The sequence below is a fragment of the Solanum verrucosum genome, unplaced genomic scaffold (genome assembly GCF_900185275.1).
Source record: "Solanum verrucosum unplaced genomic scaffold, falcon-dt-bn FXZP01000104.1, whole genome shotgun sequence".
NCBI classification, from domain to species: Eukaryota; Viridiplantae; Streptophyta; class Magnoliopsida; order Solanales; family Solanaceae; genus Solanum; species Solanum verrucosum.
In genome coordinates, this window is record NW_026019915.1 from 448,688 (window position 1) to 475,188 (window position 26,501).

Sequence of the window (26,501 nt, forward strand, 5' to 3'; positions counted from 1 at the left end):
TTGCTTGGGGAATTAAATTTGGAGAAATCAATTAGATGGAACATGTGTGTGATAACAAGTGGCCCTTCATATAGCATTAAATCTTGCATTTCATGAGAGGACTAAGCACATTGTTGACAGTCACTTCGTCTAAAAAAAAAAAGATGCTCTCGGGATATTTATTACAAAATTTGTGAAGTCAACTGATCAACTTGCAAATATTTTCACCAAGTCTCTCACTGGTTCTCGTATGAGTTACATCTATAACAAGCTCGGTACATATGACTTATATGCACCAATTTGAGAGGGATTGTAAGAATAGCAATAGGAATAGAATTGTATAGTCTCCTACATGGAAAAGGACTATAATGTAGTGTCTATAAATAGGGCTCAATGTAATAATGTAGTCAATGCATCTTAATAATATTTTCTCTATTGTACTTCTCACATAATCAAACACAAATACAGTGAGTAGTTACTCTACAATTTTTCTCTTTCTCCTCCTTAGTTTTGAAAGTTTACTTTCTGGGAGACCTTTTCTGTGGGATAGATACCAAATGCAGTCTAGAACCTTCCTGCCAGTCATCACTCATCACTTAATTAAAAACACGAAGAGCCAATAAATTAAAAATCACATAATTAAATACAAATACAGTGAGTAGTTAGTCTACAATTTTTCTCTTTCTCCTCCTTAGTTTTGAAAGTTTACTTTCTGGGAGACCTTTTCTGTGGGAAAGATACCAAATGCAGTCTAGAACTTTCCTGTTAGTCACTTGATTGAAAAGCACGAAGAGCCAATAAATTAAAAATCACTTATCCTCCTAGCTTTCCTGTCAATCAAATGCAACGGAGGGTGTATGCAAGCAAGTAAGCCTGTGTTCCTCAGGGGGGCCTGACCAGCAGAAAAAACATGACACTGTAATTGAACACTTGACCTTAGAAACAGAAAAGTGAAGGCTATTTTGCCATGACTGCAGGGGGAAGTTGAGAATACTCACAAATCACAAGACTACTAGTAACAGAAAGATAACAATACCAAAAGTGAGCTACATAATGAGTTGGCTGTCAATCACTTTTAGAAAATACTTAGCTATTACACTAAATAATTTTACAGTGATCAGAAAAGTGATAAATGAAACCTTGGAATCATCAATTCAGTTCTACACATGCAAATTAGGCCTTAGTGGAAATCTCCAACTAATAGCAAATTTCATTCCCCCCCCTACATTAGCTAGGCACTTTTAAAATACAGCAAGAGAGGGATCATCAACTTCAGAAATTCAGCACATTATATGTAGTGATTTATATGACAGCTGCTAGTGCGAACTTGTGTTTGATAACTGCAAAATTTCCGAAGGCCAGCAGCACAGGGTTTGAGAAGGGGCCCTCTTCACTACCCTTCTCCTCTAAATTAGAGGCTGCAAATTTTTTTGTACAAAAACTTGATATTTGTTATTCTTTTATAAATCAGAGAAATTCCATAACACTAAACCAATTACGTGTCATTTATACAAGATAATGCTGCAGCAATTGTAACTTGATTTAGTTAATAAGAACATCAAAGTTCAGGAAACATACTCTTCAGAAGTATCTGCTGAAATTCCAAGCTGTACCTCACAGATAGATTTAACAAAGGACAGATGAGGGGCAGTGCCAGCAGATGTGTGATGCCTTGAGGTCATTATACTTGAGGAACATAGAAAAATTATTGAACTGCAAACAGCTGTAACTGCTTTCTGACAATCAATGTCTAATGAACCTTGATTAGGCTCAGATATCAGCAGATCAATGAGATAGCCGCGCCGCAGACCTAAAATGCAGGCCCTGATAATGATGGTATAGCAAATGCACGAGAAAGGGCACCAACTATTGAAAAGTTCTTTCTCTGGTCTATTACAAACAAATTTGCCTTTGCTGCTGCTAAAGTTGCAGGCGCTTCAAGCACATGCAAGTCAGTTCATCCTGCAGATGCCACAGAATAGAAGAATTTCGAATTGCGAAACCACATTCTCTGTTGGGCAACCGAAATTTCTACATAATCTCCAAGCCTGCTTTCTGCCCCCAAAATGGATTCTGGAGTCCCAGCTTAAACGCATTGCCCAATCTAAGCAAACAGTTACTCACCATATTGGCTTATCAACCAAAATAAATTTTCTTGCACTAGTTACAGGAAAAAACACAAACCCCACCATGTAATGCAAGAAAGTTATTACTCTTAGTACCTCTATAGACAAGTCATTCACTGCATCTCCTCTTCACTTTAATTCATGAGAATCCCGAGACCTGCTAGAAAAAAAGGCAATATTAGAAAGAAAAAAACCTTGAAACAATACTTGCCAAAATATATAGGTGACATTGTATGTATTTTCACATTGACAATTGTCAAAAGGATAATATAAAAGCCAAGGAAAAACTATTACTTATTCATTAGAACCATCCATCGCCATAGGAAAATTTGTAAACAAGGCAAGGGGTTGCGGACTCAACACGGCCGAACCCATTGTCAAGTGATTGCAATGCTAATTCACACCCTTCCAGTGTTTTGGGAAGCGAGAATCGGAAAAAAGCGACAAGGGCTCGCTTCACAAAAGCGAGAAGCGAAGCGTGCGCTTTTTTTAAATAAAGCGATATTTAGTATAAAAAAAAAAAAATATTAAATAACTGAATAGAGGTAATATATTCTTAGATTAAAGTAAATAGATAGTCAATAATACTCATAAGTCATAACATATAAAGCAAAAAATCAAAAACATAATTAAATCACAAAGAATCAAACTCCTATTCTTCAACAAGAGCAGCAAAAGAATTGAAAAAAACAGAGCAGTAATATTAATTGAAAAAAAAAAACAGGTCAGTAATAGAGATTGAAAACACAGCAGCAAACAGAATTGGAAAAAAAAATGCAGCAATAAAAATATAGAAAAACACCCAGCAGCAACCAAAAAACAAAAAAAAACAGTAGCAGATTGCAACAGCTTCGCAGAGAAGAAGAAGAAGAGAACTTACAGGCTACAGCAGTCGCAAAGAAGAAGCGAAAAAGTCGCAGCTTCTTAGTCGCATAAGTATCTTTCAGAAATTAAAAAAAAAAAAAACTTACATTTTAAAAAATAAAACACTAATTGGCGCTTTTTCATAAAAAGCGCGCTTTATCGCGCTTTCGCTTTTCTTGCGCTTCTCGCTTCTACAGTAGAAGCGAGCGCCTTTTCAATGTCGCCTCGCTTCAGGAACTAAAAGCGCAGGAGCCTCGCCTCGCGCTTTAAGCGCGCTTTTCTGCGCTTTTTACAACACTGCACCCTTCTCATTTCTTTTTCAATAACATGGCACTAGGGTAACTTGCACACAACTTGACAATTCAACCAAGTATCCACATTAGTATTCCACACATATTGACCACTGTACACTCCCTAAATAAAGTAGTAGGAAACCAGATAAGAAAGGAAACACATAAAGGACGAATTTCATTTTTAACAATAAGAAGAACCAACATTGATTGAACAATGTTAGGTGTGAGCAATTTAAATGGTCGTTAACTGCAGTTAGTAATTAATAGAAAGGGAATTGTGTCGTTTATAAGGGGAAAGGTCCAATTTAACTCCGACGTTTTTTAAAAAAAAAACTGAAGAACACATCCAGCAGCTGAGATTTAAATTCTTAGATTACATACACAGTTATGATTTTGTCTTCCTTCCACCATCAAGGGAGCCAAACTTTCAGTTGCAGCTCATGTTTTTGACAGTTCTTGTATCCCTTCTCTCTCAAAATTCTCTCCTCTTTCTCATTATTTTCCCTTCTCTCCCAACTCTAATCCTTTTCTGCCTTTGCAATCCAGGAATTACAATTGAATGGAAGGAGACTGATTGAGATATTTTCAATTTTTTTTCTTTAATTCATTGGATTGTAATTCATAGTTGACTGACTTGTAATTTGGAATCAGTCTAGTAATCCTTTCGCATTGCTCTGTCAACTTACCTCCGATTCTGTTAAATTAGATTGATAAAGGGATTCTCAAAACCAATAGTCACATCCATAAGCAACACAAATATGTAACTGGATTCTGTCAAACCCTTAACATAAAGGAGGAAAAACAAAAGATCAAACAATGGGTGAATCAATATTACGTGCAGTGGATAATATACCCCTTGCCTTTGCCTCAAACTTATAAAAGTAAAACCTTCTATATATATTTATATATATACACACACACACACTAAATCCACACCAATTTTTTTTTTTTTTTTTTAAAAGAGCGGGTGTAGTGGTACTTCACACCTACAAACTTGAAATACTGAATTCAACTATTAGGATAAAAGCTCAAGATCAAAGTTCAAAGCAGAGATCAAAAACAACAGCTAAAAAGGGTAAAAATACGCACATCTTTAAGAAAATAAATGCAGAAGTAACGAGTTTGAAAGAATCACAGAAAACCCAAGATAATCCAAGTGTAGTGGCTTATATTACTCGATTCACTTTCAAGAATCTTTTGGCAGTCAAGTAGGAACAACTACGAGGTCTGCCATCTCTCTCTCTACCCAACCACCATACCTCTGTTGTTCTCTTGGAAGGTGACAGTTGGGATCCCTCAAACATCCAAGTCCAGTAACTTCGTCTGAGCCCTCATACACTTGTTGTGTTCTGTACAACTTTTGTGGGTTTATGCAAAGGTACATGCAGTACAGGAAGGGAGGAGCAAACTGAGTCCTTTTCTTTAGGAAAGAAGCAACTTGTTGTATCTATACAAACGGCCATCTTGATTCATCAGAAGTTGGACAGGTAAGGAAACTTCTTGTTGAGCTACGTACTTACTTAAGAACTAATAAACCTCAATTCCAAGAAATCATATCTTCTACCAAGACATTTACCGAGGAAGCAGAAGCCTTTTTGAAAGAAGCTATTCAGGAACAAATGGACCCACATTTGTAACACCTTGCAACTTCTATGTAAAAATCTGAACCATTCTCCATATGCATTTAGGCCTGAACCCGATGATTTCTAATTGAACATAGATATTAAGATCAATTCTTTTTTTTTTTTGATAAAGTTAAAGTTGTATTCTTCAGCATTAAGGGTATGTTGGCAACCTCCAAAAAGTTACAAGCTACATGTATACATCCATAATTACATAGATCCTAGGAAATCTACCAACTGTTCTACTTCTTCTATACCATCTTCTTTACACCAAAAAAACATGTTAATGCAATTTTCTTTAACTTTCTGAATAGTGTTAGTAGTATTCTCATGACACCTAAGGTTTCTTTCCCTCCAAATAGCCCACCAGACACAAGTAGGTACTATAGACCATCTTTTTTGGGTCTTGCCCCCCCCCCCCCTCCTCATTCAGCAGCTCAAAAGATCAGCAGTATGTTCTGGCATCACCCGGGGCTCTTCTTTTTTTTTTGAGAAGGTAACAACTTGTATTCTATTTCCAAAAAATCAGAAACCTGCCACAACAAGTTACAGGTTTCCTAATTACAATTAAGGTGGAGTATCCAGAAGATCTTCAACCCTTTTAACAAAAATTTACAAAGATTTTAAGACATCCATAATTGATTCTAGATCTTCCGTATACGCTAATTTACACCAAAAATGAAACAAAACTAAGCACTTCATCTTCATCTTCTGGATATTGTTGCTCTAGTTCTGATGGCACCTGAGGTTTCTTTCTGTCCAAGTAGCCCACCAGATGCAAGTTGGTATAATTTTCCACCTATCCTTATGGTATGAAATGTTAGCATAACTTGCTCCAGATCTTCAAGGTCTGATTATCATAAGGGTTTAATTTTTTATAGGCCTCTTTCACACTGAATCTACCTTGATTGTGGTCCTTCCACTCCAATCTATCTTGGTCAGTTGAAGTTCCTTTGAATTGCTCCAATTTGCTGTAGAACTCAACTAACCTCAAAATCTCTCAGTCATTAAAAGGTTTTCTAAAGCTCAAATTCCATCCCTGATTTAAACAAACTTCAGCCACAGTGGCCCTTTGTTGTTGGTTTAGGGTGTAAATATCATTGAAGGTATCCCTTAGGGGGGCTTGATCTATCCATTTGTCTTCCCAGAAAAGAACCTTCCTACCATCTTTTGTTCTTATGCTGCAATTTTCTCTAAGCTTTGGCAACAGGTTTCTGATGGACCTCCAAAGATTGATTCCATAAGTATCAGTGGCCATTTTGGTGGTCCAATGATCTGCCATTTCACACTTCAGCTGGATTACTTCTTTCCAGAGAGCTAACTCACTAGAAGCAAATCTCCAGAGCCATTTCATCATAAGACATTGGTTCTGAGATTTTAAGTTCCTCACCCCCATACCCCCTTTTTGTTTACTCCCAATCAGTGCATCCCATTTTACTAGGTGGAATTTCTTGGTTTCACTGTTTCCTTCCCAGAGAAAATTTCTTCTTAGAACCTCCAATCTCTCAATGACCCCAACAGGGATAGGGAAAAGGGACATCATATAAGTAGGCATTGAGTCCAAAAACTATTGATTAGTGTTAGTCTTCCTCCTAAGGAGAGGTATTGACTCTTCCAGTTCACCAACCTGTTCTCACACTTCTCTACCACCCCATTCCATATATCTATAGACCTATTCTGATCTCCCAATGGCATGCCCAGATAGACAGTTGGTAGCTCCCCAATATTTCCACCAAGAACCCAAGCCAATGAGGTTAGGTAGGAACCTCATTAACTGGATATAAGAAGCTCTTATTCCAGTTGATGTGTAACCCTGAGATTACTTCAAAAAGAACAAAAATGACCCTAAGAATAATGAGTTGGTTCCTACTAGCCTCACAAAAGATCAATGTATCATCAGCGTACTGCAAATGAGTAATCTCCAAGTTTGGGCCTTCCTTGTGTGAAGCTTTGAATCCCTTCAACCAGTTATTTTCTTGGGCAATTTTCAACATATCATTTAGACTTTCCATGGCAATGATGAAGAGAAAAGGAGAGTGGATCTCCTTGCCTTAGGCCTCTCTGTGAGGAGAAGAATCATGTAGGGGAGCCATTGATAAAGACAGAGAATTTGACTATGCTTATGCAGAACTTCATCCATCTTATCCATCTACCTCCAAATCCTCTTTTGGAGAGGGTCTCCAACAAAAAATTCCAGTTGAGGTGGTCATAGGCTTTTTGTATATCTAGCTTGCATAGAATGCCAGGTATATTGCTTCTGACTCTAGAGTCCACTAGTTCATTTGCCATGAGGATGGCATCCATTATTTGCCTTCCTTTGATGAAAGCCAGTTGTTGAGTGTCCACCAATTTGTGTATAACATTTTTTAGCCTATCTGTAAGCACCTTAGAGATGATCTTGTAAACACTACTGATCAAACTGATAGGTCTAAAATGCGTGAGCTCTTTAGCACCCATCTTTTTAGGAATCAAAGCCACATAGGTAGAGTTGAAGCTTTTTTCAAAAACACATCTTTCATGGAAATTCCTGATGGTACTAATTACTTCCCCCTTTATTACTTCCCAGCAATGGACATAAAAAGCCATGGTATATCCATCAGGGCCAGGAGCTTTGTCTCCAACACAAAGTTTCACACATTCCCATATCTCCTGTTCCTCAAATTCCTTTTGTGGCATTTGGTTGTCTTCAAGAGTAACTCTGTGGTCTGCCCTGCATCCACCATCTGGTCTCCATGACTCAGTCTCAGTATATAATCTTTGATAGAACTCCACAATCTCCTTCTTTATAGCTTCTGGATTTTTGGTTGCTTTCCCATCCACCATTAGTTCATCAATATTGTTATATCTTCTATGAGCATTTGCTGATCTGTGGAAAAACTTGGTGTTGTTGTCACCCTGTTTCAGCCAGTTAACCGTTGATCTTTGCCTCTAAACTATTTCGTCACATGTAGCTATGTTTTCAAAATCAACAAAGAGTTCTGCCTTTGAGAGTGTCTCATCTTCTGTTAGTGCCCTTTGATCCTGAATTTCCTCCAATTCTGCCAGCTTAGCAAGCATGCTCTGTTTTTGCATTGCTAAGTTCCCATAGGAAGTCTTAGTCCATTCCTTCAATTTATCTTTTAGGGCTCTCAATTTGAAAGCTAAGATAAAATCTGGCCTCCCTTCATAGAATATAGAGTCCCACCACATCTTAACTCTATCCATCAACCCTTCTGTTTGCAGCCACCAATTTTCAAATTTGAAATAAGATCTTCTAGGTTCCCAGTTCCCACTTTGGAGCAATATAGGTGTGTGATCAGAGGTCACCTTGTGTAAGGTTGTGTGCTTAATGTTCTTAAATTCTTCATTCCATTCTTCAGAAAATAAAAACCTATCAAGCCTGGAAGCAACATCATGTCTCTCCCCTTTCCTCCAAGTGTATTTGCCCCTATCAAATGTGGATCTTGTAGGCTCATATCCTCAATGAAATCAGACAGATCATACATTGTTCTTGTGAATCTAGAGCAGTTTCTCTTTTCTGAAGGGAATCTGGCAGTGTTGAAGTCCCCACATACTACCCAAGGCCCATCAAAAAGTCCTCTGGCTGAGCCTAACTCCCACCATACTTCTTCCCTTTCTACTCTGTTGTTTGGAGCATAGATGCCTGTAAGACACCAAGTGAAGTCGCGGTTCTTCCCTGTAAACTTACAGGTTAGGGAATAGGCCCCCAGACTACTTACTTCTCCTGTCCAAACTTTCTCATCCCAGAGGATTAAAACACCTCCCCTTGTCCCACTAGCTTCCAGCTGACAAAATCTAACCCCTCTGTTCGCCCACAAATCTTTAACCAAATTCTTGATATCTCCTTGAATTTTTGTCTCTTGAAAGCAATAAACATCAACTTTCCATTCATGAATTAAATTTTTTATGATATACGTCTTGCTAGCCTGATTCAGCCACCCCCCCCCCCCCCCCCCGCTTCTTGTGCCATTGCTTTTGAAATTACTTCCGCACTCGAGGCTTTTCAATTCTTTGGTTCCCTTTGCTGCCGGAGACATTCTCCTGTTCTTTTCTTCCTTGTTCAATTTTTTTTGTCACATGTTGTCTATCTTCATGAATAACATTGTTGCTTCCTCTTTGCACCCCTTGATGTCGACACCAAATTCTTTGGCGAATTTGATGATGTTCTAATGAATCCATATAGGAATATCAAAATCCGAATCCTCCCCTTCCCCTGGGCTATGCTGATTTAAAGGTACTGCGTCTTCAATTGTTGTCAACCCGGAGATGTTATCTTCACTTCTCAACATAGCAGTAACTTGCATGGCACTATCTTCTAGGGTTTGGGGGTTTTCAGTTACCCTCACTTCCTCTTCTTTACTGTTTTCAGGAAAGTCTTCTTCTTCAGTTTCCTCCCGATCATGTTCTGCCTCTTCTCCTTCTCCGTAGTTCAGCGTTATGTAGGAGTTGGAATTATTAGCCTCAAGCTCGGCTGAGATTGGGTCAAATAAAAATGAGGGCTTACTTACTAGCCCAATTGAAACAAATTGGGCCTGCAAATCTGGGCCCAAATTTTTCTTTTTAACTGCAGCATCAGTCTATTTTAATGTGGTGGGAAGTGGGACCTCAACCACGCGTGCCTTGGCACGTGCCGAGACAGCTGGCCAATTCAAAATCTCAGGATCGAAAGACGAGCCCACGTGCCCTGTCACCTCTGTAAAGCCTAAAAGGCTTTCATCTTGAATACCAACAGTCCCTTCATCAGATCGCTGGGTCTTTAGGGGTATTTTGCTACGACCATCAGCAACCACCTTCACCGGCATCTCTACCCAGATTGGAACTTTGAAGGTTAAACCTTCATGGACCAGTTCAACTGACTTCGGAACTGAGTCGCCGTCCCCTCTCACCTTCATCCTAGCCCATTTAAGATGGTTTCGCAGCTCTGTTTCTTCTTCCGTTCTGATCCAGCCACCACATAAGTTTCCGATTTCGCGGAAAACTTTTTGTGACCAAAGTTGGAGAGGCAAGCCTACTACTCTGATCCAGACCTGGTCCAACCTATTGTGAGATTTATGTACCAAGTTTCCACAAAAACACTTCACGACTTGTGAATCATTCCATGGTCAGTGGAATGGACTCATGGATGAGAACCTGAAAGTTGACAGAATCATCTGAGTTCCACAGAGGGAGTCCAGGGGTCGTGGATCATTCCACGAGCCGTGGATGGTCCTCGTGGAATGATCTGACAGAAGTTTCCTGAGATTATTTTTGTCTTATCCCTATTCTTCCTAAGCCTAAACCATGGCGTTTTAGCACCAAATAGGGGTACATATTAGACTAAACACTCAAATCTCTCTTATTCTACGCTCTCATTCTCTCCCAAAAGTTGGTGTGAACTGGGAGCCATGAGAAGTCTATGCTAAGTGCAAAAGAATGGACAGAAGGGATCTTTGGTGTGAATTGGGAGCCATGAGAAGTCCCTGTGAAGGGCCGTGGGCAGTGTGGTGACTTTAATGTCATCAAATATCCATCAGAAAGAACAAATTGTTCATCAATCAATGGGTTTATGTCAGAATTCTCTGATTGTATTGAGGAGGTGGAGCTCATAGACCCTTCTTTATTTGGAGGGTCTTTCACTTGGAGAAGAGGAGAGAATCATACAACTACATTAAGGATTGACAGAGTTATGTGTTCCTCCCAAAGGGAGGAATTCTTCACCCTCATTAAACAATCAACTCTTCCAAAGTTGGTATCTGGTCATAACCCAGTTCTACTGATTTGTGGAGACATGAACTTCAAGAAATCTTACTTCAAATTTGAAAACTGGAGGATGGGGATTGAAGGCTTGAAGGAGAAAGTGAGTTTTTGGTGGTCATCATTTGTAGTTACTGGTACAGCTGGGTTTGTCTTAGCTGAAAAGATGAAACTTCTAACAAGGAAACTGAAGGAATGTAGCAAGAATAATAGGAGCAACTGGAAACAACAAAAGGAAGAGAACCTTGACCAATTGTCCAAATGGGAGATCCTTCAGGAGAAAAGACTACTTACAGATGATGAATTAATGCAAAAATAAAAACAAATTTGGTAATGTCTTTTGAAGTTGTCAAAAATGAAGAGATAAGGAGGAGAAAAAGATCCAGAATACAATAGTTGAAACATGAGGACAAGAACACCAAGTTTTTTCATAGAATAGCAACATCTCACAAAAAGTACAACACCATAGAATCCTTGAAGGTGGAGGGAAGTAATCTCACTGATCCCACTGACATAAAGGAGACCATCAAGAGTTTCTATGAAAATTTGTACAAGGAAACAGAAGTTTGGAGGCCATAATTACAATGGCAGGGGTTACTTGTATTAATGAGGATGAAAAGGAAGAGTTACAGGAACAAATTGAGGAGGAGATTCTAGAATGCATTAAACTTTGTGCGATGGAGAAAGCTCCTGGGCCCAATGGTTTTCCCATGTCCTTTTATCTTATAGTTTGGGAAGTGATGAAAGAAGATATCAAAGGTGTGATACATGAGTTCTAAAATAATCAGAGGACTAAGAGAAGTTCCAATGCAACTTTTGTGGCTCTCATCCCCAAGAAAGCAGATGCTTCTGAATTGAAGGACTTCAGACCTATAAGTCTAATCACATGCATATACAAAGTGTTAGTAAAGATACTAGCTGAGAGACTGAAAAGGTGGTGGATAAGTTGCTCAATAAGCATCAAATGACCTTCATTGGAGGGAGACAGATAATGGATGTTGCACTTATAACTAGAGAATGTTTTTTTTTTTTGAGAAAGTTAACTGGTATTATAAACATAGAAGTACACCAATAGTGAACTCCTGTAGTAATTACATCAAAAGTATAGAGGGTTTACCAAAAAGAAACTAAGCACCTATCTCCCTCATAAACTATCTAAGAATAGGGTGATGTCCCCCGGATCCTTGGGAATAGAATGGATACACCAAAAGTAAAAGGTCACTAAACAATTCATTTTAATGCTTTGGAAAGGAATGCTCTTGTTCTCAAAACATCTCTGATTTCTCTCACTCCATATTGTCCACTAGATGCAGGCAGGGACAATCTTCCATCTCTCCTTGTGTCCTGACTGACTTCCATCTCTATTCCAACATGCTAGGACTTCTGCAGTATTTCTAGGCATGGTCCATGTGATACCTCTTCGGTTAATGAAATACTTCCATAGCTTCTCAGTCATTTTACAATGCAAAAAAAGATGGTTTATTGTCTCTGTCTCAGATTCACACAAAAAACATCTGGAGCATAAGTCCTAGTGAATGTGTGGATTCAAGATTGAAAGGTGTTGAGCCTGGTATAATGTGTAAACTGGACATTGAAAAGGCATATGATCATGTGAATTGGAAGTTCTTGCTGAACATTCTCAGACAAATGGGCTTTGGAGAAAAGTGGCTAGGCTGGATGAATTTGTGCATCAGCACTGTCCTATTTTCTATTCTGGTTAATGGTGAACCAGTGGGCTTCTTCCCTTCAGGAAGGGGACTGGGACTTAGAAAGGTGACCCCCCTTATCTCCCTTTCTGTTTATTTTGGCAATGGAAGGCTTTGATAACTTGATGAGAATAGCAATACAAAACAGATGGATCAAAGGTTTTCAAATAGAGGGTAGCAATGGACAAGTTAAAGAAATTTGTCATTTGCTCTATGCAGATGATACTTTCAGTTTTTGTGAACCTTGGGAGGACCAGATGAGATTTATCAAAACAATCTTATTGTTTTTTGAAGCTTCCTCAGGTCTAAAAGTGAATTAGGGGAAAGCAATTTATTTCCAATCAAAGAGGTGACCAACATTTTGAATCTAGCAAAAATTTGGGATGCAAAGTGGAAAGTATGCCAACAGTTTACTTAGGCATGCCTTTAGGAAATAAACACAAGGATGTAGTCTGGGATGGCATTGTGGAGAAAATAGAAAGGAGATTAGCAAATGGTGGAATTCGTGTGAAGCACAAGGAAGACCTGATTATATTGTCTTGTAAACTAAGATTCCTGAAACATAAATTGAAGGAATGGAATACTGCTAATGGGAGGAATCTAAAGGCTAAGAAAGTTGATATTCTTTACCAGATTAGCTCCCTGGATACCATACAAGAGCAAAGACTGCTATCAGAGGATGAATTACTATTGAAAGCAAGCTTGAAAATGGAGTATGAAGAGGTGGCAAAAAATGAGGAAATTTCTTGGAGGCAGAAATCCAGAATCTTATGGTTGAAACAAGGAGACAAGAATACCAAATTTTTTCGAAGGATGGCCAACTGTCATAAAAGATTTAATCACATTGACACCATAGAAGCTCATGGAGAGACCATCACTGATCCAGATAGAATCAAGGAAGAGATTGTGGATTTCTATAAGAATTTGTACTCTGAGACAGAACACTGGAGACCTTTATTCAACCTTCAAGAAGGCTCAATAATCACCGAAGATGATAATGATTGGTTGCAGAGCGAATTTGAAGAACAAGAGGTGTTGGAATGCTTGAAGTTATGTGCTGCTGACAAAGCTCCAGGCCCAGATGGATACTCTATGGGATTTTTCCAATGCTGCTGGGAAATTGTGAAAAAGGATGTGATGGACACTATCAGAAACTTTCATACGAGTGATTATTTTGAAAAGAGTTTCAATGCAACTTATGTTGCCTTGATTACCAAGAAAATTGGTGCCAAAAGTCTTAGAGATTTCATACCTATAAGTCTGATCGGGAGTGTGTATAAAATTAGCTCTAAGCTCCTCACTGAAAGGCTCAAGAGTGATTGATAAACTGGTGGATAGACATCAAATGGCATTTATTAAAGGCAGACAAATCATGGATGTAGCATTGATAGCCAATGAGTGTGTGGATTCTAGAATCAAATACCAGACTTCTGGTATTCTCTGCAAACTTGACATTGAGAAGGCTTATGATCATGTTAATTGGAATTTCCTCCTAAAAGTTCTAAAACACATGGGTTTTGGTATGAAGTGGATCAGATGGATTGCCTTCTGTATTAAGACTGTCAAATTTTCTATTCTGGTAAATGGATCTCCTGAAGGTTTCTTCTCTTCCGAGAGAGGATTGAGACAAGGTGATCCTCTCTCTCCTTTCCTCTTTCTCATAGCTATGGAAGGACTGAATCAGATATTTAAAATTACAAAAGACTTAGGAGCCCTGAACGGTTTCAAAGTTACAGGGAGAGCAGTGGGATAGAGATCACCCATTTACTTTAAGCAGATGATTCATTGGTATTCTGTGATGCTGATATTGATCAGGTCAAACATCTGAGAGCTATTCTGGTGATTTTTGAGGCAGTTTCCGGACTTCACATCAGCTGGCATAAGAGCAGTTTATTCCCGGTTAATAAAGTGGACAATATTCAAGCACTTGCAGGTATTCTGGGATGTGTGGTGGGTTCCCTACCTACTACCTATTTGGGGCTAACTTTGGGTGCTAAAAGTAAAGCCTTGCAGATTTGGAGTGGTGTCATAGAAAGGTCTGAAAAGAGGCTTGCAATATGGAAAGGACAATACTTATCTCTAGGTGGTAGGGTTATATTAGTCAATAGTGTTTTGGATGCCCTTCCTACTTATGTCATGTCTATTTTTCCTTTACCTAGCAAGGTTAGGAAAAGAATTGACAAGATCAGAAGGAATTTCATATGGCAAGGACACAAGAAAAAAAGAGCATTCCACCTGGTTAATTGGGATGTTCTTATCAAATCCAGAAAAGATGGTGGCCTTGGCATCAGGAACCTAAATGCTCACAACCAAAGTTTGCTAATGAAGTGATTATGGAGGTATAATCTTGAAACATATGCTTTATGGAGAAATGTCATTCATGACGAGTATGGTCAAGAAGACCAGTGGTGTTCAAAAGTGGTTGTGAGCCCCCATGGTGTAGGAGTCTGGAAAGCAATCAGATCCCTCTGGTCTTTGATGGCTGGAAAAATTAGCCTAAGAGTGGGCAATGGTAGGAAAATCCTTTTTAGGTGTGATAACTGGCTTGGACATGGACCTCTAAAGGAACTCTTCCCTGAATTCTTTAGCATTGCCACTATGCCAAACATTAGCCTGGAATCAGCAAAAGGAGTACATGGATGGAATATTACTTTTAGAAGACTACTGCATGATTGGGAGTTGGAAAGAGTTGTTGAATTTTTCAAGACCTTGGAATCATTCCAAGGGTTCAAAGACACTGAAGATTCACTTATATGGAAGCCCACTTGTAAAGGAACTTATTCTGTAAACTTAGCTAATAACATTTTTTTTTTTTTTTTTTTGATTTGCACCGGGTGTCCGAGTCTCTTTGAGCCCCGACTAATCCCGGGGGTGCACAGGCCCTCGGCAAGGAGTTTCCCGCAAGTGCACCACGGTTAATTCAGGTTTTACCCAGTCTGATGGCCCTCAGAAATTGTTTGCACCTAGTGGGTTTCGAACTTGAGACCTTGAAAGGGAGCAAACCCCAAGGCTCAAGTCAATTGCCAGCAGGCCAACCCCTGAGGGTTAGCTAATAACATTTTGATTAGGCACAGACAGTCAACTAATCAGTGGCCATGGAGATCCATTTGGAAGATGAAGGCTCCTTTTAAGGTGGTATGCTTTTCTTGGCTAGTAGCAAGAAATGCTTGTCTCACACATGATAAACTTCAAAGAAGGGGATTCCAACTGTGTTCTAGATGCTTTTTGTGTGGAGCTGCTGGGGAAAATAATAGCCATCTATTCATTCATTGTCCCGTTACTGGACAATTATGGCAACTATTTTTGAATATGGCAGGAATCAGATGGTCAATGCCAGCAACAAGTGTTGATTTGCTGAAATGTTGGAACTAGAATGATGGGGCAGTTGGTGGAAACTTGTCCCTGCTTGCATATGGTGGACCATTTGGAAAGAGAGGAACTATAGAGCTTTTGAAGACATATATAATTTTGTGGAGAAAATCAAGATGAATTGTATATTTTTGTTTTATTTTTGGTGTAAAGAAAGCTATGCTGAGGAGGATGAATCACTAGTTGATATGATAGGATCCTTGTGAAGCAGTAGCCTAAGCTTGGTTGGGATTTTGTGAAGTCTTTTGCACTGTTATGGTGTAATTTTTTTTTAAAAAAAATAAAATGTATATATATATAGTTACCAATTTCAAAAAGATGGAAGGCTCAATATTTGTCTCTAGGAGTCAGTCATCAATTCAGTGCTAGACTTCCTTCCTAATTATGTCATGTCACTATTTCCATTACCCACCAAAGTTTTGAAGAAACTGGACAGATTAAGGAGGAACTTCCTTTGGCATGGATGCAAAGAAATTAAAGGTTATAACCTTGTCAAATGGGAGATAACCTTGAACAGTAGAGACAAAGGGGTTATGGGTATTAGAGATTTGAGTTAACAAAACAATAGTCTTTTGATGAAGTGGTTATGGAGATATAATGAAGAGGGGCAACCCTTATGGAAGGATGTCATCAGATCCAAGTATGGTGAGTACAATCTTTGGTGCAGTAATGTTAGTGTTGATGCCTATGGGGCGGGGATCTGGAGAATTATCAGAAACTAATGGCAAAAACTTGATGCTAATATGTACATTGAAGTGGGAGATGGCAGGAAAACTAAGTCTTAGGCAGACTCGTGGAACAAACAAATCACTCTATAAGAATCCTTTCCAGGTATATTCTTACAATGTAGTAATCCAGATGCAAATATCAATGAATGTTGGACAGCACAAGGGTGGAATCTGATCTTTAGAAGGTTTTTGAATGACTGGGAAGTAAAGCGAGTGGCCAAATTGCTAGAGCTGTTAGAAAAATTCTCTGGCACCACTAATTCTCCTGCTTCTTTGAGATGGAAACATAGTAAAGATGGGGCTATCACTGTTAGCAGGGCATACAACTTGGAAAGCCCCTAGCAAAGCATCTATAAACAGAGTTTGTGGAGAAAGGTATGGAGAACCTTAGCACCAACTAAGATAAAATGCTTTACATGGTTGGTTGCAAGAAGGGCTTGCCTTACACATGAAGCGTCGAAGAAAAAAGGAAAGATTATAGTACCTTGGTGTTTATTATGCGGGAAGGCAAAGGAGACCACCAAGCATCTACTCTTGCATTGCAACTTTACAACACAAACTAGGGTCATCTTCCTTGGTCTCACAGAGACGAATTGGACCATGCCTGAGCACACTGCAGACTTATGGAGTAGCTGGATAAGAAGAGGGGGGAGCAAGAGCCAGAAGGCATGGTTGAGGATAATTCCATATTGCATTTGGTGGACATTTTGGAAAGAAAGAAACAGTAGAAACTTTGAAGATAGGTCCAATTCAATTGAGAAAGTTAAAGGGAATTGTATTGTATCTTTTTATTTTTGGTGTAAAGAGAAAGATTTAGAGGAAACAGAACAGATTGTAGAATTATTAGGATCCTTGCAAGTATTTTTTTCTCTGTTTTTGTTCCCTCTGTTTTTTGAAGGTCACCAACATATCCTTAATGCTAAAGAATACAACATTACTATTTTAAATTAAAAAATTCTCAAGAAACACCAAGTTAGGATTCTTCTTTCAAGGTTTTTCATCAAGTTTCGTCACTAAAGTATGTAAGGCTTCAATGGGAGTATCATTTCACTCTCATGCCTAAGTCGTATGTTCTTTCAAAGATTTTTACAGAATTTCTAGAATCCAAATTAGGGTTTCTACTCAATTAATGAAATTTCATCATAAGCTCCTGTTCTTGATCGTATTACTCAGTTTTTATAAATCTCATTGGTCCAAAGGGCGGGTCACAGATGGATTTCTCGGTTATCAAAAAAAAAAAATCTAACATGGCTACGGTTTTTTTTTAACCTCAATAATTTTTAAGCATGAAATTAGCATGATACAAATTTCAGTTTCCATACAAATTATTTGAAATATGATTTTCAGCTTAGTTACACACTTGATACAGACAGATAGATAGTTCACCTATTTATGAGCATATCAGTATTTGTATATTATTTTGGGAGGATTATTTAACACCAAGAGGTCGTGAGTTCAGAAAACCCAAGACCCATAACTATGTGCCACTATAGAATTTTGAGCATATCACTAGTCGATCAACTCCTTTAGCCCAAGAGGCTCAGTTAGTGGATCCACATCAGATAGATAGGTCCTACACCCTGACATGGTATAGGAAAGCCCTTCCAAATGGATTATAAGTTGGACAACATAAGCTCATATGGTATATGTCGATTGTAAGAAACTCCCCATAAAAAGTAACATTATGTTCATAAACTTAAATTATCATCAGCATTCTTCTCAAATACGATAGTTTAGATCTAATTCAACTCAGGGCTACAGAAACAACCGTTATATAATTGAAAGCAAGTTCTCAAATGATATTTATACACTGGTTTTAGGATGTCTTTCATTATATCACTATATTTATGATTATGATTATTGAATACTCATTAGTTCTTACTACATGTTGCCACCCGAAATGATTATGTTTAGTCTCACCTTATATACTCAGCACATTCCACGTACTGGCTGCATACTTTTCTCTGCAAAGCATCCTATTATGATGTAGATTTAGATGTTCGCTCTCACACTAGTGGCTAGACAGGTTGCAGTTTTTCCCGTCAGTAGTTGATGAGTCAACTTCATTTGGTAACTTCATGGAGCAGTCAGTAACTAAGTTTTATGTAAGGACAGTTATTTTCTTTGAGGTAGCTAGGGATCATGTCCTGACAAACTTATTTCTTCTTTCACTCCAATTAGTAGAGGTTCCACTTCAGACATTAGTTGTTCAGTTCCATGCATTTTATTCAGATATATGTTAAGTATTTCCTTCAGTTAATTATGTTTTAGCTTCCACTTGCACTTCATAAAATGTCAGTTAAGTTATTAGCAAAATGTCAGTACCACGGGTCCGCTAAGCGTCATTCGTGATTCTAAGTGCCGGCCACAACTAGGGTGTAGACTCGGATCGTGACAATTTTATACTTCAAGGACAAGCATAAAGAATACTGATCACTTTCGTCTTAATCTTTAATTTAAAAAAAAAAAGGAATAAAGCATCTGTGAATATTCAAATAGTCTTTCTTGCTATCAAAGTTTAAAAAAATATATGGAAGTAAATTGTGTTAACAGTGAATTTCCAGTATGTAGACCAAATAAACCAAGAATATTCTGTTAAAACAATCAAAAAGAAGAGAAACCTCATGCACCTGTATGTACAGTGACCCGAGCCAGATTCCCAACCGTAATTTTATAATCAACATTGAATCTATTGATCCCAGAAAGAAAAGCCACGCTCTCTCATAACTTTTCTCATTTCAGGTTTTTTATGGAAATCCCTTTCTTTATCAGTTTTTTCAAATTTGACCACCTTTTTGTTCTCCTGATGACATGTTACTTTATTCTCTTGAGAATCTCTCCTGCCAGCCACCCAAGCTTGAAGCATTTCATCTATCTTGGGCTCCGGCAGTAAACCTTTTTGCTTCATTTCTTGATAGTATTTGTACGACTCCTCCAGCTTCCCATTCAAAAAGAGTCCATGTATCAGCACTATATATGAACTTCGATCATGGTCCAAGCCGATCTTGCTCATCTTATCCCACAACATGAAAACATTATCAAGTTGGCACCATCGGCAAAACTTCCGGATTAACATTATATAAGTGTCATGAGTTGGAATACATCCCATCGTGTTCATCTTCTGCAAGTGCTCGAACACTTCTTCCCCTGTCCTCAGGCTACGAAGCAATGCATGGTAAGTTCGGACAGTAGGATGTATGCCTCGTTGAATCATTTCATTGAAGATCTCTTGAGCTTCATCTAGTAATTGAGCTTTGCAGAGAGGCATGATTAATGAGTTATAAGTAACAGCGTTTGGAGCGAGATCATTCTCTTCCATCATCGTCATCACACTCCTAGCTTGTTTAACCAACCTGCCTTTTGCAAGAGCATGAATGACAGCATTATAAACCTTAACATCAGGTGCAACCCCATACAATTTCATCTCATCGAAAAGCTTAAGCACAACATTGAGTCTACCAGCCCTCGAATAGCAAGACATGATACTACAATACGAAAAAACATCACGGGGAATCCCTTTTTCCTTCATCAACCTCCAAATCCTCTTTCCCTCACTTAAATCATCAAGGGCAAGACACCATCCATTTAGAATGATATTCAAACTCTTGGTATTCAACGGGAAAACATTCTTATTGCAAAAAAGCAAGTGCTCGGCATCTTTTACATTTTTGTAGCGAGCAAGGGCAGACAAAAGGTCTTGAAATTCTTCCATTCCAATATCTAAATTAAACCGTTTAAATGCATAAAAAGTACTGATAGCTTTTCCGACGTCATGTACAGCACAGTATTTCCTTATCATGATCAAGAGTGTCAGAGAATTCACAAGAGATGGTCTATCTTTACCACCTCTCATTTCCTCAACGAGTGACCATGCAGTGTCAAACTTCCTCATTTTTCCAAGTATAGATATCATAGAATGGTATTGACGCACAGAGTGCACATAACCTGTTTGTTTACTGGCCCATATGAAGAAAGTGAATGCAACTTCCCAATTATTTCGTGCACGAGAAAGAATGACAGTAACTAGATTGTGTGTGGGCCTTACACCACATTGCTCAAGTTTGTTATGCACATGGGTTCCGGGTTGTTTGAAAATGGCCTCAATTGTTTCAACATCTTCTTTGGAAAAATCAGAATATAGTTCGTTATAATCTAGTGAAGGGTCAGTATCAGCAGTATCTTCATGTTCATAATCACTGCCATCATGTGAATTGCTTGAGGAAGTAAAAGTAGAGAACCTGATTCCAGAAGTAGACCTTGAGAGAGCACCATGTAGGAAACTAGCATGGGGAAGGAAAACACCACTGGTGGATCGAAGAAGAAAAGATGGCAAATTGGGAGTGAGATGACCACGAAGGAACAAGGAAATTACAAGTCTATATTTCATCATCAAACTGTTCGACCAAATGACTGAAAGAAATTTTTTCGTTGCCCTAATGCTGAACGCTGCGCTCCCCTTTCTCCCCAACCACTACTTTTTCCTTTTTTATTTTTTCACTTCTTTTTTCCATTTTAAAGACCTATTTTATCTTTCAGGGGTCGTTTGGTTTGAATATGAGTTGTGATGGGATAAGTTATGTTGGGATAAGTTATGTTGGGATTAGTTATGATGGATAAGTTGTCCTGGGATTATTTCTTATTGAGTGTTTGGTTTGTTATATTCAAAATAATATATATTGATAAATTTTAAGAACAAGTTGTTTGTTTACAAAATTACCCTTCACTTTATTTAAACTTTTTAATTTTTTCTTTGTGAGCTTTAGTTATTCATTTTTTAAAATAAAACTTTTATTTTTTTTTAACTTAAATATTTTTGTTTATGTATTCCCATGATAAGTACCATGTGTATTTAAAAATATAACTTTTTTCTTATTTAGCTTAAAAATAGAACTTTCCTCTTAAGTTTATTAAAGAGAAGAAAATTTATGAGATATCAAAATAAAATAAACATAAGAATTAGTCAAATAAATTCATAAATAAAAATTATATTTATATAGTATAATTTTTTAATAGAAAAATATGTATAATTATCATAAAAATAAGGAGTAGTAAATATTATTATACATGGTATTAAAAAAATGTAAATATACATAAATGTAAAAAATGATACATAAAAAGGATTTAAAGGGACATAGTTGTCATTTACCTATTCTATCTCGGGATAAGTTATCCCGGGATTACTATACCACCCATGGGGAGGGATAACTTATCCCGGTACTAATTATTAATCCCGGGATAAGTTATCCCGGACTTGCCAACCAAACAACATAATTTTTTATTTATCCCATCACTATTTCCTTATCCCATCACTATTATTTCTAATCCCTCACACCAAACGAGCCCTCAGAGTTTAAAGAAAAGTATGTAAGTTTTAAAAAAAGAAAAGTTTTAAAGCATTTTTGTAATGTCTCAGTAATATAAAAATAATTTTAACGTATTTGTTTTAAGTGAAAATAACTTTTAAAGTCAAAAGTTATAAGTTAGGATACATTAAGAGCATGTTTGGATTGATTGGAAACAATGAAAACAATGATTTTTTAAAAGTGCTGAAACTTTTTTTAAAAAAGAACAATTAGGTGTTTGAATAGAAGTGTTGAACTGAAAAAAAGTTGATCATGTGTTTGATCCATAAGCATTGTTATACATTTTTTTGTTAGAATACTCTTAAAATTGTTAAACATTATAAAATGATAATTATAAATTTTTACTTTTCAACTTCATTATAAATTAATTTATTTGTGTAAGCTATTTTTAATTTTAAAAGAAAAAGGAAAAATATACCCTCAAACTATCGTAAATGATATGCAGATACTCTACGTCATACTTTTGGGACATAAGTGCCTCTGTCATCCAAAAACTAGAGCATATATGCCCTTTAGTCTAACGGAAGACCAAATAGGGACACGTGACACAATCTTATCCGTCGATCTGATATTTAATAAATGCCGGATCGGTGGATGAGATTATGACACATGTATGTCCGTTAGTATAAAGGGCATATATGCTCTAGTTTTTAGACGACATGGGCACCAATGTCTCAAAAGTATGACGGAGAGTATCTGCATACCATTGGGCATATTTGTCTTTTTCCCTTTTAAAAATATATAATTTTGATAAGGGGAAAGGGTCTGATATACCCCTTAACTTTGACATTTAGAGATGATATACTCTTCGTTATGAAAGTGACTCATATATACCCTTACCGTTATACAAATGACTCACATATACCCTTACAGTTATAAAAGGAGCTCACATTACCTTTCATCTAATGGAAGTGAAAAAATTAGTTTTAAATTTATTTTTTTGACTTTCAATTTTTAAAAAGTCCATGTAGGGGTATATATATGATCCTTCTAGCAAAGTTCAAGGTATATTTTAATCTTTTTTCATACAAAAATTATTTTTTGACTTCTTTGATTATCATTATTCGAGTTTCTCATTATTTTTTTCTTTCATTCTTTAGTGTATGGAAAAAATTTAAAACTAATTTTTGTACGGCTATATTGTAATTTAGTTTTGTATTTGTAAAAAAAAAAGGCATCTATAATAAATTTCACAAGAAAATTAGTGAAACATAAATAAATTTGACCATCAAAATAATATATTTAAATTAGTCGTTGGAACAAAAAAGTAAAAAAAAATATGTGTTAGGAAGATCAAATATACCCCATATTGATTATTGTTTTCTCAAAAAAATAATTAAAAAAAACTAAATTAAAATTAACTTTTTCACTTCCGTTAGAGAAAAGAGTATATGTGAACCATTTGTATAACAATAGGGGTATATATGAGCCACTTTCATAACGAGGGATATATCAGCTCTTCATAACAAAGTTGAGGGGTATATCAGACCATTTTCCCTTTTGATAAAGCACATGAACAATTTGAAATATTTTTTCAATTGTATTTATAAATGACAATGATTATATTTCCTCTTTACCACAAATAATTTATACGGAAAAAAATGGACGACATAATATAGAGAAAAAAAAAGAGCCAGAGGAGGAAAAAAGAAAGAAAAGAAAGAGCAAAGAAAAAGTAGGTGGAAGATAATATGAGAGTTATAAAAAATATTGGTAATACAAAAGTAAAATTATTGGTCAAACATAAATGACTTTTAAACCAAAAAAAAAAAAGAGTAGGGGGGCCAACTTTTAAATTTTGACTTTTAAAAGTAAATTTTAACTTATTTTAAACACTTTTTGGATTTGTCAAACATTCCAAAAAGTTTTAAAAAAAATAGAAGCTTAAAAGCTTATTTGACCAGTTTCGAAGCCAATTCAAACAACTTCTTAATCTGAACTTATTGATTATGCTTATAAGTCGTAAGTTATAAGCTCATCTAAACACACTCTAAGGGGTCGTTTGGTAGAGTGTATTGGAGAAAATAATGCACGCATTAACTTTGTGTATTACTAGTTGTTTGGTACACTTTTTCTACATATGTATAATTAATGTATTTATTAGTAATACACTCTATTGTGTATTTAGGAGTGTATTACTAATACCATGAATTTCTATGCATTAGTAATGCAATGAGTTCTAATGCATGCATTAGCATTGTTAGATACATAATTGTCCCTCAAAAACTTTTCCACATCCTTTCTATTATATTAGTGTAAGGTATTTTTGTAAACATATACTTTTTTAATTTTTTTTAGCAATGCATGATATTTTTAGAACACCAAACCAAACACTGCATAAGAAAAATCTCAGCATAACTAATGTAGGTATAACTAATACAATCACTATTAATGCAAAGATTACTAATACACTATATTTTGCATTATTCTTACACTCTATCAAACAACTCCTAAGCATTTTGTTCTCTATTAATTGTCACAAAATCAAAGAATTTTGTGTACTTTGTCTGGTTCATGTTATATGATGTTCTAAGTTTTGTACCCCTTAAAAAATTATTCAGCCCTAGAAAATAATATATGTTTTTTCTACTAAAGTATCACTAATTAAATAGTATCAATTTAATATGATTTCTTAAGTATGTAAAAAATTACTTATTTGATCAGGGCAAATTAAGGAAATAAAGCAATTAATATTTTATTGATTGTGTAAAAAATAGTTATTTTGGGTCAAACATAAAAGCGAAAAAATCATATAACATGGATTTAAGGGAGTAGTAATCTTTTGTGTAAGCGATAACACTCAATTATACCTCGCAATTGAGGTATAAACAATCGTTTGCAAAAATAATACCCAATTTAGGAGTCGTGGTCGAACTACAAAGACTAATAGAAAGAAATACATTCTAATTTATTGTCAATTCAACACTAACTAGCACAATATCTTAAATCGAGAATGTAAAACTGGGGGGGGGGGGTGGGGGATTTGGAAAACACAATCTTCAATTTAAATTTCAAGTAACACGATCAAGAGGTCAACACAACAAATATTTCAATAAGATGAAAACGACTAGGGGCCGGTGTGTGCAATAGTGATGGAGTTTCAATCTATAGACAATTATTCATCAATTCCAAATCAATCGATACATGAATAACCTTTTGTCTATACTATATCCAATATTCTCTCGAACTCATGAATATGTATATCTTGGGTTCTTTTGAACTCCAAGACCATGCAAATAAAACACGTACCAAACATTGCTTGAATGGGTTAGACTATCTCTAGATCTACCCTCAAATGAGAAATCAATTAGATTAGACTATCTCTAGCTCTAATTCAATGATCAATTTAGTTAGTCCTCGCTAATGAAGTTTTATCCAATCTTTTTTTGCTCTCTCAAGCGAATTAGAGTTGAAAATTTTAACCAATGTTTGCAACCGCTGATATTTAGATTAAAACTTCAAGACAACAATAGATCCATGCAATACGATTGATTTTAGAATTATTTAATCAATACCCATTAAGATTTACACCCACATCATGCACACGCCCTCTAGCTAAAAATTTAGCTATTCATAAATAAGAAAATCGAAGATATACCAACAAAGGAATATTCCATTTCATTCATCAATGATTACCAAATTCAGATCCAAGCTTGGATAAATGCATTATTGATTTTCTTGTTGAGCATACAAATATTCTGTAATGTCTATTTTCTATCTTTAACTTTGCAATAATGAAAACTTCTTAGACTATCCTCATTTGAGAAGAAAATAATAGTACACAATTACATATATTCCTATTTTTTCCCTTAATATCTTCCAAAGAAAGTATCTTCACCATCAAGTACATTTTTGCCTCTCAACTTCTGTATCTCACTTTTGTTGCACCGACAAAACGCCAATGTAGAAGCATCCAACATCGATTGAGACACCATTTTTCTGTTTCATTCCAGCGATATCTGGATTTGAACCGACGGAACACTGATACACTTTCGTCAGACATCAATGCTTCTAGATAATTTCTCCTTTTGTTGCCAAGGACGGAATGCCTATGCATTTATGCTGAACGCTGGTTATTCCACTACAAAAAACTGACAATTGGCGGGGGTTAAATGTATAAATTGTTGGGGTTGAAAACCCCCACAACTTATTGTTATGGGGGTTCTCAAAACTCTCGTTGTTAGGTTTGTCACAATTAGATTTTAGGGATTTTTTAATAACCCCCACAACAGTTTTTTTTATTCACTTTGTGGGGGTTATAAACCCCCGCTACTTGTTTACCTTTTTTTCACTTTCGTTTCAGCAGGTTGTAACCTCCACAATTTTTTAATCCAAATTTAACATTTTATTTTTTTATATAATTAGATTACAACTAATATGAATTTTAATATAATTAACCACTAAACTTATACATTTATAATAACAATAACTACTAAAGCTTATTCTCAACCAGAATTACAACAACAAAAACTTTGAACCACAACAACAAAAATTTGCATTACGAATGTTCTCAAATCTCAATTACAATTCTCAGGACAACAGAAAGCTTTAAAATGTCAAAATTATCTTCAAAAACACCTTCATGAAAATAAACAGTAACAACAATAATAAATTATTTAAAACTTGTTCTTTTCCCAATGAAGTAAATGTTGCTCAGTACGGTGATGGTATCCATTTTGATCAGCATAAACCATTGCCAATGAAACTCTAGCAGGTTG

At 36.4% G+C, this 26,501-nt stretch overlaps 1 protein-coding gene across 2 annotated transcripts; it reads right to left on the bottom strand.

Annotated features, from left to right (window-relative positions):
- Positions 1-1,787: 1,787 nt before the first annotated feature.
- Positions 1,788-20,807, bottom strand: LOC125822776 (pentatricopeptide repeat-containing protein At5g15010, mitochondrial). Of its 2 annotated transcripts, none has more exons than XM_049502237.1 (2): positions 19,051-20,807; positions 1,788-2,262 (listed from the first exon to the last, which is right to left on the bottom strand). In XM_049502237.1, the coding sequence occupies exon 1, from the start codon at positions 20,805-20,807 to the stop codon at positions 19,110-19,112; it is 1,698 nt and encodes a 565-aa protein (XP_049358194.1). In that variant the 3' UTR covers positions 1,788-2,262; positions 19,051-19,109. The 2 variants fall into 2 exon arrangements, with proteins under 2 accessions (XP_049358194.1, XP_049358201.1); XM_049502244.1 differs by having other exon boundaries at positions 1,788-2,265.
- Between the last annotated feature and the right edge of the window lie 5,694 nt (positions 20,808-26,501).

Bases quoted from the DNA above. Each gene is read 5' to 3' on its own strand.
- LOC125822776 (XM_049502237.1), bottom strand. From the start codon at position 20,807: ATGAAATATAGACTTGTAATTTCCTTGTTCCTTCGTGGTCATCTCACT.